At 52.8% G+C, this 14505-nt stretch overlaps 2 protein-coding genes across 5 annotated transcripts; one reads left to right on the top strand and one right to left on the bottom strand.

The window, feature by feature from the left end:
• The first annotated feature begins 108 nt into the window (after window positions 1-108).
• RGP1 (RGP1 homolog, RAB6A GEF complex partner 1) lies at window positions 109-10934 on the top strand. 4 transcript variants are annotated; one of them, XM_033086135.2, is made up of 9 exons: window positions 109-335; window positions 918-1057; window positions 4310-4446; window positions 4791-4874; window positions 8322-8471; window positions 8546-8692; window positions 9084-9211; window positions 9450-9627; window positions 9845-10934. In XM_033086135.2, the coding sequence occupies exons 2-9, from the start codon at window positions 942-944 to the stop codon at window positions 10066-10068; spliced, it is 1164 nt and encodes a 387-aa protein (XP_032942026.1). In that variant the 5' UTR covers window positions 109-335; window positions 918-941; the 3' UTR covers window positions 10069-10934. The 4 variants fall into 4 exon arrangements, with proteins under 4 accessions (XP_032942026.1, XP_032942024.1, XP_032942025.1 ...); XM_033086133.1 differs by having other exon boundaries at window positions 231-308; XM_033086134.1 differs by having other exon boundaries at window positions 271-339.
• Window positions 10935-10981: 47 nt separating this feature from the next.
• On the bottom strand, window positions 10982-13908 carry LOC117010971 (microseminoprotein, prostate associated). Its single transcript, XM_033086137.1, has 3 exons — window positions 13101-13908; window positions 12363-12471; window positions 10982-11992 (listed from the first exon to the last, which is right to left on the bottom strand). Exons 1-3 carry the CDS (start codon window positions 13210-13212, stop codon window positions 11803-11805), a joined length of 411 nt encoding a protein of 136 aa, XP_032942028.1. The 5' UTR covers window positions 13213-13908; the 3' UTR covers window positions 10982-11802.
• Between the last annotated feature and the right edge of the window lie 597 nt (window positions 13909-14505).

Here is a 14505-nt window from a genome sequence, read left to right as displayed (position 1 = left end):
CGCTGAGCGAGCGCTGCTGAGGGGTGTGCGAGAGTTCCCGAGCGCTGCCCGATAGCTGCCGGGAGCTGCCTGTGCGCCGACCGAGCGCGGCCGAGCGTAGCCCGAGTATTGCCGAGTGTAGCCCGAGTGTTGCCGAGTTTAGCCCGAGTGTAGCCCGAGCGTTTCCGAGTGCAGCCCGAGTGCCGAGCGTTTCCGAGCTCTGCCCGAGCTTTGCCGAGCTCTGCCCGAGCTCTGCCGATCCCCGCCGAGCGGCTGAGGGGAGCCGGGCCTGCAGTGGTACCGGGCGGCGAGCGCGGCCTGTGCGGGTGGTGAGTGGGCCCGAGGCGGGAGCTGCGGAAGGTTTGCGGCCCTCTGCCCCTGATCCTTCGGGTAGAGCTGTCCGTGAGCGTGTCTGCGTTAGGGACCGCAGGGCTGGGGGTATAAGAGCTGTCGCGGTGTGTCCTGACCCCCCCCCTTACCTGTGTGGACCTGGGAAGAAGACTTACGTGTTTGTAAGGACGGGTCTGTGCGTGTTTCCCCCCACACTTCCTTTGTGTGTATGTATCTGTGTCCCCGTTCCCCCTCAGCTGCATTGCCCAGCCCTCTCTCCATGTCTCCGTGACAGCGCAAGGGTGAATGGCTTTAAACTGAAAGAGACTACGTTTAGATGAAATACTAAGAAGAAGTTCTTTACTGTGAGGGTGGTGAGGCACTGGCACAGATTGCCCAGAGAAATTGTAGTCACTTTATCCCTGGTAATGTTCAGTGCAAGGCTGGATGGGGTCCTGAGCAATCTGGTCTGGTGGGAGGTGTCCCTGCCCATGGCAGGGGATTTGGAAAAAAATTATATTTAAAGACTCTTCCACCCTAAACCGTTCAGTGGTTCCTTGAAGCTATGATTCTGTGATAACATGCCCACTGTTGGCTTTTTTTGGCAGGTGTGCAGCAGGATTGTCCAAACCATGATCGAAGTGTTGGCCAAGCTGGGCCGTGGGCCCGTGTTCCTGGCAGGGGAGGTGCTGGAGTGTGTGATCACCTTCACCAACCCACTATCGGCCTCATCGACCTCTGCCAGCAGGTACAGGTGCCTGTGCCAGTCCATGCATGAGCCTCCAAATGTTGGAGCTGCCTGGGTCCCTCCGGAGGGAAGAGCCCACCCTCTCCCCTCTCTGGAGTAGTAGTCATGGCTGCATTGTGGGACAATGGTGCCAGCTCAGCCCCTTGTGACTTCCCTGCTCGAGGCATTCCTTTAAGGAGGCCTTGCACCATCTCAATTTTGGGGACGAAGCTGAGGTAATTATGCTGGTTTTGCGCCTCCAAGAAGTAGGCAAGGAAAGAAGTATGCAGTTAGAGATCCTCTGTCCCTCAGGTGAGCCCTCAGTGACACTGACTGGCAGAAAATGAAGCCAAACTGGCTGTCAAAGTGGGATATCTGGTCACACCAGGGTGACAGTCCCACAGAGCAACATCCAGGCAACGTCATTATTTCCTGCATTTGTGGAAGGAGCTCTTTTTTCCTGGATACATCAATGTGATCCCTGCCACAAGAAATGGCAGACAAAGGGGAGGATCTGAAAGGGGTGACTTCTGCGGCCACATTTTCTGTGGTGCAGCCTTTGAGCAATGCATCGCCCCTTATCAGTGCTGTGGAAATGTGAGAAGATGGGAACTTCCCATATTGGCTCACAGCGGGTGACTCCATGTCACAAGTAATCACCCAAAGCCTTCATGTCCGCTGAGTGTGTGGCCTTGTCTGATTCTTTAGGGAGTGGAGAGTGCTTTCTCATCTTGAGTCCTTCCTGGGAAGTGTCTGTTTCCAGCCCTGTCAGGTTCAGCATATTTTCATCGCCAGTATGATGTTCACATGTGATTATTTTGGTGGGCCCACTTGCAGTGCCTGCAGTCTCAGGAGCAGAGAGCTTCCGTATTTATTGCCTTCCTTAACTTTTCATCTTTTCTTCCTCTTGCCTTTTGACTGCTGAGTTCAGGTTTCAAATTCAGCTGTGGCATAAGCATCCAGCTTCCCACAGTTTTGTCCTTTGTAATGGCAAGAGCTGTTTGGGCTGCTTCTGAAACATGTGGGACTGCAAGGGCACCGGGTGGCATGGTTTGGGAGGTTTGTAGTGCATTTATGAGAGCTTCATTTAAAAATTCAGATGTGTTGTGATCTGTAAAAGACTGCCTCTTGAAAAAGAAAAGTTTTTAAAATAATAAGAAAAACCCCAGGTGATCAATCGGATGAGACCTGGCTAAGTTAAATGAGTGGCAACAGCAAATAGATTGGTGGTTTGGAAAATGAAGCTGTGGGTTGCGTAAAGGCAGGAGCCAGATCAAAGCGCTGTGACTGCAACAGGCAGATAGACCTGTCAGAGCCTGGAAGGTTTTGGGACTGACAGGTAGAGGGACAGAGAGGCCACATTTTGAGCACAGGGACATAATTGAAAGAAAGGCAGGAAATTAGTTTGATGGTGGAGTACAAGAAACAAATCTCTTCTAGCCAGAAGCTGCATGGAGCATGTCCTGTGTCAGCTACAGGAGTTGTGGGGCAAGGTGAAACTGGAGGGAAGTGACCTCAGCACCAGTGCAGGATCCTCCACTGCTGAACAAGCACCAGCTGAACAAGCCAGATCTGCTGGCAGGAAGGGACATGCAAATTTTGTTTGGACATCTGGCTAGAAAAAATTAAAACAATCCAGCGGCATATTGTAAAACAATACTGAAAGAGAAAGAAAAAATAGTCAAAATACAGTGTTTGAAGGTACTGTAATAATTCTAAGCTTATATAAATTCAGCAAACATTGCCTCAAGCAAGAGCAGTTCTCTGCTTCCAAACAGCAGATACCTTACAACAAAAAAATATATGGCAGCCCTGGTGGAAAAGCCATGCTGGTACTTTTGAAAATGCAGAATTACAGCTGTAGGGCTCAAAGCAACTAGGTATAGTAACTGAGGTGTGTTTGGGTAAGGGCAGGCAGCACATACAAAAGATCAAATAGCACATCACTAGTCAGCTGACACAAATACAGCACACCTTTTTCCCTGGTTCATCTAGATCTTTAACTGCTCTGATGTGTCACATGGAGGGAGACCTGTGTGCCACAAAAAATTCCACTGCCACCTAAAGCTCTGGTGTTTTTGCTTACTAATCAGATTGTGATGTTAGAAAACACCAGAGGTACTATTCACTGGCTAAACTATATAGACCACTCTTGAAATAAAAATAGAGGAGTGATTTGGAAACTGAAAGGTGTCACTAGTACCTGGGAAGTGCCCTATGGAATGGCTGACATCACAACTGAATCCAAAACATGAGACTGGTTTTTGTGCTGGATGCGTGGCCCTACATTAATTCCTGTGGCTGTACAGAGAGGGGTCAAAATGACACCTTTGCCTCCCCTATTGCCGTCAGCAAAGTCCTTGCATAAGGAGAAGTAGGTCCTAATGAAAGACATCCTTCTTTGGTCTGGCACAAACAGTAGCCGATGTTCATGTTGGGGATGGTGCTGTGTGGCCAGAGGGAGCATGGCTGTGCCTGTCTGCCCTGAGGAGTGTTGAGCTTGGGGCATCTCCGTGCTGTGGGCAGGGGCAGCCAACCCCAGGTTGCCGGAATTTGTTGCTTTAGAATTTGCCCACTTCCCTAATGGTTGTGTTGTTATTACCAGAGTGCTGCTCTGTGTGTCACCCCTGGCTTGGGATTTAACTCGTCGTGGCTGAGAGCCCTCTGCTAGGGGCCCACATGCAGCAGCTTGAGGTGTCCTCCCAAGAGTGCAGTGAGTGGCCAGTCCAAATCTGTAGCTGATGAGCAAGATGAACAAATGAGTAAGGCTTTGGATCTTGGAACACAGTCCAAGCATGTGTGCTGAAAGAACCCTGTGAAGTTTTGTACAAGCCACCTTATCTCTTGTCCTCATGGAAGGGGACAGGGGCTGCTGAGCTCCATTGCTTGTTGTCCTCTGCCATGAGTGTACAGCCTGTTTCTTGGGGTAGATGTGTTTTCTCGTGCCATGTCAGTGCTGTGCCACTGGTGTTGTGGCTCAGACTGCAATTATTGCTGCTTAAAAAGAGTACTTGGGCTGCAAACCTGGCTTTGGGTGAAGCTTTGTCGGCATCTGGGGTGGAAGTGGCTTTGAATCAGCATCCCAGCTTGACCTTACTCCCAAGACTTGTTTGGAAGGGGGCTGTGAGTGTGGCTTCAGTGATGATGATGCAAGGCCTTCCTTCCAGACAAGTCCTGCATGGAGCTGAGTGGGCAGAGTTGCTCTTCTCCCAATTCCTGCCTGCTGTAATTCAGGTTTAAAGCACAGATATGAGTGTCACTCTTTGCTTTCAGTGAGATGCTGGCATGGGCCAGTGCCCAGATCCACTGCCAGTTTCACGCCAGCGAGAACCGGGTTGCACTCCCTCCCTCTGATGGCAGCAAGCACGATGTGCAGGCAGAGAATGAGACCGTCTTTGTCCCCAACAGAGGTGAGTGCCACTCCTGCCTGTCAGCTGGGTAGGGACAGTGAGAGCACAATGGATAGGAGTCAAGCAGACCATACTGTGTGTGTCTTGATGCAGTGTGCATAGAAGTGAGTGGGAAGTTTATGTTGCTTTCCTGGTGATGTGGGCCCTTGTTAAAATTGAAATCACAGTGACACTAGCTTGGATTGAAACATGACAATTGTTTGTCCAGCTGCAGTGGCAATGTCTCATGATATGACCAGGGCAAGAGTGCTCTTCTTCCTCTTCCTCCCCGTGGGGATAAAGCTTGACTGACCTGGACACAGCATGAAGCTGTGCAGCATTCATTTGTTCTTATTCTCTTCCAGGAGAGCGGGGTCAGTGTATCCTGTCCACACCACCGAAAATCCTCTTCTGTGACTTGCGACTGGATCCTGGGGAGTCCAAGTCCTGTGAGTCCTGTCTTCTCTTCTGCTGCTCACTGACCTCATCTCTGGGGAGCTCTGCTTTCAAAATTGGCTTTGCAGACCTGAGTGCTGCAATTGTGAGATACTAATGCTCACTAAAGGCAGGGTGCTTTGATTGGAATGAGAGTACTGAGGAGCTGCATCATCCAGAGCATGTTTACTGCTGTGTAGGGCTGTCTGCTGCAACGTGTCCCTCGGTCCTGCCCTTAGCCTGTGGCCTTTGCTGCAGGTCCACTGTGTAGCTGCAAGGCGTAAAACTTTTGAAATACTGGGTTGCAGCAGGAGGAATAGCTACACACACCTGCATTTCCTTGCCTTTATTTCTTCAGTTACACTGGAGTATTCTTACAATTTTGGCTGGTGTCCTCCGAAGGTTTGTGCTTCCTCTTCAGGTTGTGGCTGTCCTGGAAATAACAGTCTTCGGGATGTTCTAGTTTTCCTGCTGTGAAAGTGAGCACTCCTCATCTTCTCTGCTCAAAGCTCTCCATGTCTGAGTAGATAGCTGTGGAAACAGCTGATTATGCACTGTTCTCTCTTGGATGGTGGCTGTGACCCAGCCTGTTCAGGTCATGCCAGATGTCCTTTGCATTCCAGCAGCAGTGATGTTAGGCCTCTCAGGGTGTGCATGGAAGGCTTTGTTATTGTCCCAGGGATCTGCTGGGCAGGGTTGATGGAGACCTCGCACACTGCAGAGCACAGGGAGTGGATAGACATGCCTGTGCTGGGGCAAGCTCTACTGGATCAATGAGCTGTGAGTGAGACCAAGGAGCCACAGAATTGTGACATGCTGGTTTTGAAGCTGGTGTCTCCTGCTTTTCTGCCCTTGGAGAGGCCTGACTGGAGGGAAAGGTGGACCTGGTGAACCAGGTTGGCTTGGCTTGGTGGTTAGTGGGGTGGGGCAGTGCCATCTTGGGGCTGTGCCCCTAAACTGCAGAGGCTGTTATCTGAAGACATTTGGTTATTCACTTACTATTCTGCAGCAGCATGTTGGGGAAAGGAACTGGCCATGCCAGTAGGAAGGAGGAGGAAACAGAAATCTTAGCTGGCCTGAGGCTCACCTGGATTCTCCTGTGTTCCTTGCTGCTTGCAGGTTTGGGGCTGGAGCATCCATTCCTTGAGATCAGAGGGAAGTCCCTTTTCCTGGCACACCTTAGGCAGGTTGGGCAGTTTTTGGGATAACAGATCAGTGACGACAGCCCCAGTTCCAAGTGGCTGGGATGGATTGAGGGATTGACTGTGCACTGGCTTAGCAGGCAGAAGCTGTTCAACCCCCAGCTAAGCCAGGGATTGTCTATCCCTTCCAATGACGTAGGGATGTGTGTGTGTCCTCTCTGCCTCTGGGTGGCACTGGCACAAACAGCCTGCATCTGCCTGGTGCTTGGATGCAGCTCTTCTGGAACGACACCAACTCTTCTGTTCTTTGAGTTCCTTTCTGTACAGTACAGCCTTTCCCCTTGACCATGTGATGCACCTGTCTGTTTCATGCATCACATACGATGTGGCTGCATGTGGCGCTGCTTTTTTAGCACTGAAATCCCCGTATCACAGCCCTGGGTTCGCTGCCAGGCTGTTCACACCAATCCCATCAGCCTGTGGTGCTGCTCTCACACGAGACTGCAGCTGGCATGCTTGCAGACCATTCCTGGGGTCCCCTGCCAGCTCCATGGAGGGAGAGTTAAGGCTGTGTGGGTGTGTATCTTAATTCTTCATTTCCTGTTTTTCAGAAGTTTTGAGTTTTGCTACGCAGTTTGGGAAGGGGGGAAAACCAAACCAGAAAACCCAAGAAATCTTAATTCTGCTTAGCAATACACATGTTATTCGACTGCAGCCAGAGCTGGCACATAGAGCTGAGGTTGTGTCAGACTGTCTCTTGATAAAAGGACTTATTTTCATGTGCTGACCAACTTATTCCCCAATACCTTACTCTTGTGGTGCCTATATGTTGAAGTTGACTCATATCCCAACCCTTTGACACCTGGCCCAGGCTGAGCCCTTTAAATTTGTCACCGTGAGCTTTGGACCCTTTTTCCCACATCCTCACATCATTTCTGTGACTTATTTTGCTTCCACTGTGGTTTTATAATACCTTTAAATATTTGGTAGATCACAGAGAGGGGAGGAAATGGCAGCAGCCTGGACACAAGCCAGAAGGCCAGCCAGAGGGTGGATAAGGAAGGCATCAGTAGCACCAGGAATGTGCTTCCTTCTGGGATATGCACGGAAGTCGGGACTTCCTGAGTCTTGACATTCCTGTGCTAGGTAGCAAACTGTCCGTCCTCCTCTGACTGTGGTGGTCTCTGCTCAGATTATCCTCACTGGGCATGAAGGTCTTTGTGAGCACTCTTGTTGAGTCTAGTACGGGGGTTACAGAATTCAAATATCTCATTTTCCTCCCTGTCAGGATAGTTCTCTGCTTTATCTGCACCCTGCTCCAGAAAGAGAGGCTTGTGTTTTAAAGGTGTGACATCCTGTTGACACTACACACTAGGACAGTCTTTTTTCTTCTTTCCAGACCTGGTACTTTAAATCCAGAAGTTATATTTAAAATGTAAGCCTAACTTTTAATCTAAGCCTCAACATTCAGTATGTGCCAGACATGGGGAAGGATCTGTGGTTTCAGAGCAGGATGCTGCCCTTCCTCTGGCAGGGCGTATCTGCTTTACGGTGGGAAAGCCAGAGAGGTGGAGACTTTCCAGAGTTTGCTGTTTGTGTCTTTCTTGTTACACAGCGTGTGGTTTGGGAAAGCTGCACAAGTGTTCACACTGCGTCAAGAAGCACTGGGGTTTGTGTGGTGGCCAAGGGGCTCTAGGAGGGCTGAATGTGGTGAAAGCCAGGTCCCAGTATCTCAGAGTCCTCAGAGTCAGAGGCTTTGTGGTCTAAGTCATCAGCTTGTCAAGGGGGACAAACCACAGGTTGTTTAGAATTGTTTCTTCATCATTTAGCTGCAGTCCTTCAAAGAAAAACACAGGAGGAAACTAACTTGTTGCCGAGTTTGAGGGTTTGTGTAAAGCAAAAGAGGCATGCAGTACTGATCAATATCCACATGGGGCAGGGCCTGGATGAGTTGTGGTGTGCGAGCACTGGGCAAAGGAGTGCACAGAGGCAAATTCAGGTTGAACTCGTGATGAGTAAGTTTAGCTCTCGTGGTTGTATTCCTGGATTTTACATCTTTCACATTCTTTGGAGACAGAGTTTGTGTGTGTGGTTGTATGTGCTGGAAGCAATATCTGGATGATATGAGGAGCAGTGTGCCTGATGCAGGGAAGCTGGGTTGTGCTTGGCCACAGGAGGAAAGAGGAGACAGCAGAAAGCACCAGGCACCATCCTTAGCTCAGCACTGCTGGTTGTAGCACTTGGTGCAGGGAGCCTGCACACAGAGCTGCGGGATCTTCCTTCTGGCCTTGAAAAGCAAATTTTCTGCATCCCTTGCAGATTCATACTGCGAGACACTGCCCGTGGATGGCCCCCCCTCTTTCCGGGGACAGTCTGTGAAGTACGTGTACAAGCTGACCATCGGCTGCCAGCGCGTCAATTCCCCCATCAAGCTCCTGCGTGTGCCCTTCCGGGTCCTTGTGCTGCACGGTGAGGCCACGTGCTGCCCTTCCTGCACAGCCAGGCTGGGCTGCACCCTGCTGATACTCTCACCTTCTTCCCAGGGCTCAAGGATTACCAGTTCCCACAGGATGAGGCTGTTGCACCCTCAAACCCCTTTCTGGAGGAGGAGGAGGGCTTGAAGAAAGACTCTCGCCTGGCAGACCTAGCAACAGAACTGCTCATGGTGGCCACCTCTCGGCGCAGCCTGCGTAGGTCATGTTCCCTGCTCAAACCTGCTGTCTTTCCTAAGAAGCTGGGCATGCAGAGCATCTCAGGGCCAGCTGCAAAATGCCTCTCAGTGACAAAGTGAAGCTCCAGCTATGGCTGTGGAGCATCTCTATCAGGGCTGTCTTGGGTCAGGGCCTCCTAACCAGTCTCAGGCTGTTCCTGCTTCAGCCCAAGAGACCCTCTGCCTAGCACATTGCAGCCAGTGTAGGGTTTGCCCTTGCTCACTACAGAAATTTCCCAAAGGGAATACCATCTCTAGGGACTATCCTTCACACCCAAACAGGAGGCATGGGGTCATGTCATTAACCCAGAACACTGCACAGAGCAGAGCCTTGTCCTGCCACAACCCTTACCTCTCTTCTTGCTCCACAGACCTGTACAACATCAGCAACACTCGTGGGAAGGTGGGGACTTTCTGCATCTTTAAGACTGTGTATAAGATTGGAGAGGATGTCATCGGAACCTTCAACTTCTCAGAAGGAGATATCCCTTGTCTGCAGGTCATTGCTGTCTCTGGGATTACTGGGGAGAGGCAGGGGTTTAGGGTGAGGGATGGGGAGAAGGGATTGGGGTGGCACTGGGCTGTGAGGATTTCTAGTGGGCCCAGCTGGGGTTTGCTTGGAGTGTGAGGCAGATAATGGTCCAGTCCTGAGCTCATTTGGGAAATGAAGGTCCCAAGGCTTTGCATGAGGTGTGTATGAGGTTGTAAGAGCAAGCACCGTGCCAATCACCCTGCAGTTCTCAGTGAGCCTGCAGACAGAGGAGAGCATCCAGGAGGAGTTCCAGCGCCGGCGGGGGCAGCCTGTCTCCTTCACTGTGCACGCTCGCCATCAGGAGTCCTGCCTGCACACAGCACAGAGCAGCTTCAGCCTGCCCATCCCACTCAGCTCAACCCCAGGATTCACCACCAACATTGGTTAGTACCCACCAGGGAAGGGACCCAACCCTGCTTGTCTCTGCGGGAGGACTATGCTGTCCCCAGCCCTGCCCTTGCTCAGCAGAGACGTATCCCTTGGGAGACAGCTAGCCTGTGTGAGTGGGGTCATTGGCCCTTGCCAGGACAGACAGTGCTGAGGCAGCTGCTGTTCATGGCCCTTGTGGGTGTTATGTGCTGATCACCCTCTTGTCCACAGTGTCTCTGAAGTGGAGGCTGCACTTCGAGTTTGTGACTTCTGGGGAGTCAGCGGGGACTTGCTTGGTTCGTGGGAGTCAGTCGGAGGCTGTCACCTGGACTGGGGTGGAGCAGATGGACGTGGACACCTTCAGCTGGGACTTACCCATCAAAGTTCTTCCCACAAACCCCATCCTGGCTTCCTATGTATCTCAGTTCTCCAACACTAACTCCATCACCATTTGAAGTAGGGAGAGGTTGTTGGCCTGCAGAGCTGCAGGCATCTGCCACCAGTGGGAATGACAGGCGGGACTGTCACCGGTGTGCTGTGGTTCACGCATCCCAGTGTCCCCTTGGATTCATCTGTGATGCCCAGGTGGGTGCCGGGCATGTCTGTGCTGTCCATGGGTGGAAGAACACTGCTTGATGCAGTGTCTTGTGCTGCAGCCCCCAGCTGGAGCTGGACCCTTCCTGTCTGGGTGAAGCTGCAAGTCCTAAACGAAAAGAATTCTGCCTTCCCAGGGAACCGCTGATGTGCCTTTATCCCCTATGGGGCTTCCAAGAAGGAAAGGCCCAGCCCAGGGAGGGGAGAGGGGAGCTCTTCCAGTCAAGCCTCATACCACCCTTGGGTGAAGGCTGTGCCCTTACACAGACCCTGCAGGCAGAGATCTGGAATACAGGTGTAACACAGTGGCCACCTGGGCTGGGTGAGAGCCTGCTTTCCTGCTCTGGCACGTGTCCTGCTCTTGAAGAGTTGTCCCACTCATACAGTCCAGGTCCCCAGCCACCCCAATATGGAGGAGCCAGGTGCTGGCAGGCCAGCCCTGTGCTGGTGGCATGTGCTGGTGACCCGGATGCAGTTCTGTGCTGTGTCAGTACAATTGTGATAATTCAAAACTGAGCAGCACTGAGCCCCTGGGCTGTGAAGCGCAGCTCATGGGCGTGAAGGCATCCTGCTGGTCTTTGGATCTTTGGGGGGCTGTAAGGAATGCATGCTGTGCATCCAGGAGCTGGCATCTCCCTGCTCAACAGTCAGCTCCCCATTTTTACTAAACCTTCCAATTAGCTTTCCTCTTTGCATGGAAATGAAATAAACATCTGAATGTGCAGAACTCAGCTTTCCCAAGAGCATTATCCCTACATGGTTCCTGGTGCTGGACACATCCGCCTTACACAACAGTCACAGGCTGGAGACCTCTTTGTTCAGTATGTTTATTGCAAGAAGAGAAACATCTACGCAAGGCTCTGCACAACACAGGCATGGCACCAGCTGAGGCAGCTGCCAGGGTGGCTGCCTCCACCCTGGCACTTAGATTGCTTCTGCTTCCTGAACCCTCCCCACCCTGCTCCCTTGCTAGTGGGGATGGGGGTCTCCCCCAGGGACATCCTGTTCTGCCACCCGCCCTGGGCTGGCTCTGTTGTAGTGTTGCCCAGGGCTGGCCTACAGCATCAGGGGCCCCAGGAGCTTTTGGAGCAGGGACATTAGTGGTTCCAAAGGTGGGTTGTGCCCCTCGCACTCCAGGAGAAGAGGCTGGACAGGGTGTGGGGATCCTGCACCAGGTGCCATGGTGGCCCCAGTGAGCTCCTCACGGCTACTGTGCAGAGGAGTAGAGGTCTGGGAGGGGGTAGGGAGCTGCTTTGCTTGGGGCTGCATATCAGAATGCAGGACTGCCATGGAGCAGGGTGATTTAGTCCTGTAGCCCTTTTTAATCACTGAAGGTTTTCTGCCCACCTGGGAGGAGATCCTGTAGAATCTGCAATTCCACGGTGTGCAGAACACCTCACAGAGAGGACGCCCTGGTTCAGGAAGCTGAAGGCAGAAGCAAAGCTTGGTACCATGGTGTGTGGATAGTGGTTTCCCTCGAAGGTGCCGACGGTGATGCCTCTACAGGGTGGGTGGGCAGGTCTGGAACATGCGGGCGGTGTGCTCTGGAGTGGGGAGGGCGGTGCCAAGGGGCGCGGACGCTGCCGAGCGTCCCTTTATCTGCTCAGCCCGGCGCCCAGAACCTTGTTCACCAGCGGCTCGGGGGTGCCGGCCGAGCCCCACTCGTGCTCCACGCTCTTCACGCACGGCAGGCTGGGGTTGGCCTTCTGCACTACCGAGATCTGGCAGGTCTGTGAGTCGTAGTGGGCCTCGCACCAGTCAGGGAAGTCGATCGGGTGCTGGGTGCTGTGGAGGAGGACACGGTGCCGTCACACCCCCTAATGAGTGCTGAGGGACTGCTGACTGGGCTGGGTGGCTTCCTGCTGCCAGCCCCCCAGACAGGATGTCTATCACACCAGCTCAGGCAGGCTGAGACATGGCTCCTGGCACATGTGGGTGCCTTGCTGTGCTGAGACACCCTTTCCAACTGCCCCAACTCACCCCACCACCCTCAACGCCTTGGTGGGGTCCTGCCCACCTCTGCCTCTTGTTCCCCAGGACCTGGTGCCCCACACCCCTCCCAAGGCTCTGCTATCTGCTGCATTCGCAGCCACCAGACACCCCTCCACTGCAGATGTAGGGCACCCAGGGCACCCCAGCACAGCCCCTCACTCACGTCTCACAGCAGCCCACGCCAATGGGGTGGAGGCAGGTGCAGAGCAGGCAGTTGGTGCTCAGCCACGATTCCCCAAGGGAGAACTGTTTCCCTTCATACTCGCAGGGAGCTGCAAAGGAAACAGTGGTGATGAGAACGCATAGGCCTGTGCTGAGGGTGAGTGGAAGCCCCCTTGACACCCCTGTGCCCTGAAAGAGGGGACAGAAGTGTCATTATGACCTCTCACCCAGCTTATGGTATGGAAGATACATGGTATCTGCAGGTACGGAATGCTGTGTCATCTGCCATGGGTGATGTACCCATCCATGCCCTCCTGTCCCTGCCTTGTGGCTCTCACCACTACCCCATGGGTCTAGAGCAAGAAGCAAGTGGCTCTTGCTTCCCTGGAGAGAACAAATCCAGCACACCTTAGGGTCTGGGCATTTCTACAGCCCAGGAGACAGCAGAGATGATGAACCACCCTCCTCCCTTTGCTGCTAGTCCTGCACACTCGGACCTAGCCAGGCTCCTGCCAGGAACCTTCATGGCCCAGAAGGCTGTTTCTGAGCCAGAGCCCCGGGGAGCTGTTCTGTGGTTTATAGACTGCTCCTTCCACTCACCACTGGCCTATGATCCCCATTCCTGAGCTCAGCACAGTACCTTCCATACTTCTCATACATAGGGCAGAACCCTGTGATGCTGGGAAAGCTGAGGCCTCCTCTTCCCATCAGCATCTTCCCATCTCACCTCTCCACTTACCTTTAGCCTGGAAGTAGCATTTGGCCTGGGAGCCCGGCAGCTGGAGGAGGAGGGAAAGAAGCAGGCAAAGCCTGCCCCAAGTGCACCCCATCTTCTGTGCTTGCATGGCCATGGATGGTTGAGCTGGACTTGTTCGCTTTGCTTCGCTATTGCCTTTGCTCCTTTCCCTTCTCTTTCTCTTTCTCTCTCTCTGCCTCTTTAATGCTCTTCCTCTGATCCCAATGAGAGATATTTATAAAGTTCAGCTTTACGACCCTGGCCACCAGCTGTGCCCCACTGGAAAAGTTGTAAAACTCATTTCCTGATTTGAAAGGCATGAAAACAAGAGGTAGGATCAAGATTTTTAACAAGCTGTGAAAAGCTGATTCATGCCCTCCAGAAATTTCTCCAGTTGGAAGCCCCTGTGGGTGCAAGGCTGCACAGTGAGGGGAGATCCAAAGGTTCCCAGCGGCATTGCCCTCTGCAGCGTGGTGAGCACGTAAGCAGCAAGTACGGGAGACCCTGGCTCCTGACCAGGAGAGCTCCAGGCTCCCCTCTGGTCATGCTGAGCCGTCACTGCTCCTTCACAGCAAGCCAAGATTTTGGGAGCATCCCATCTCGCAGTGACTAGAGCAGCACAAGCACCCTGCTAACAGTGTAGGATGCAAATGGCTCCATCCTCATTTAGGGATGGAGGTGCTGCACCCAGCTCCTGAGTACAACATCATGGCACTTTCACCTCAGCCTGGGCTGCAGCTGTGCCAGGTTCATGGCCATGGATGAGCTGCGGTGCCGGGGGACAGCAGGTTTAAAATCATAGAATCACAGAATCGCAGAATCATAGAATATGCTGAGTTGGAAGGGGCCCATCATGATCACCATGTCCAACTCCTGGCCCTGCCCAGGATACCCCAAGAATCCCAGCATGTGCCTGAGAGCATTGTCCAAACACTTACTGAACTCTGACAGATTGGTACTGTGACCAGAGCAGACAGTACAGCAACTGCCACTGGTGCAGAGCAGGAAAGATCTGGGGCTCATCTGAGCAGTGCCCATGAGAGGGCGCTGTGCCTGTGCGCCTGGATCACTGACAAGGTACTGTAGCTTAGCATCTTCTTCCAGGGGCTGCAGACTGGCCCCAGCTGAAGCAGGAAACAGGAGGGATAAAATCAGGAGGCAAAAGTGCTTTGGGGCAACAAGTAACCTGAGAGGTAAACGAGGGAATTGGCTGGAAGCAAGAACCCATGGGAAGGTGCCGCATCATCCAGGGATGTGCCTGTGGACCTCACAGACCCTCACCCAGGGGAGCTGCCTCTGTGCAGAGGTGATAAGGCTATTATCAGTTGGCAAAGTGAGCAGATGTGCAAGAGGGAGGAGGTCAGAGCCCTGAGAGCCACATGGCCCTGGAGAGCTACAAGCAAAGGGC

This window comes from Catharus ustulatus, chromosome Z (assembly GCF_009819885.2).
Source record: "Catharus ustulatus isolate bCatUst1 chromosome Z, bCatUst1.pri.v2, whole genome shotgun sequence".
Taxonomy (NCBI): Eukaryota; Metazoa; Chordata; class Aves; order Passeriformes; family Turdidae; genus Catharus; species Catharus ustulatus.
This window is presented reverse-complemented; position numbering and strand designations above follow the sequence as displayed.

What these genes read in the sequence shown, in the direction of transcription:
- RGP1 (XM_033086135.2), top strand. Translation starts at nt 942, where the DNA reads ATGATCGAAGTGTTGGCCAAGCTGGGCCGTGGGCCCGTGTTCCTGGCA. An exon ending in TCATCGACCTCTGCCAGCAG is followed by an intron (nt 1,058 to 4,309) that starts GTACAGGTGCCT and finishes CTTTGCTTTCAG; the next exon opens with TGAGATGCTGGCATGGGCCA. An exon ending in CACCTCTCGGCGCAGCCTGC is followed by an intron (nt 8,693 to 9,083) that starts GTAGGTCATGTT and finishes CTTGCTCCACAG; the next exon opens with ACCTGTACAACATCAGCAAC.
- LOC117010971 (XM_033086137.1), bottom strand. Translation starts at nt 13,212, where the DNA reads ATGGCCATGCAAGCACAGAAGATGGGGTGCACTTGGGGCAGGCTTTGC. An exon ending in ATGCTACTTCCAGGCTAAAG is followed by an intron (nt 12,472 to 13,100) that starts GTAAGTGGAGAG and finishes TTTCCTTTGCAG; the next exon opens with CTCCCTGCGAGTATGAAGGG. An exon ending in GGCGTGGGCTGCTGTGAGAC is followed by an intron (nt 11,993 to 12,362) that starts GTGAGTGAGGGG and finishes CCTCCTCCACAG; the next exon opens with CACCCAGCACCCGATCGACT.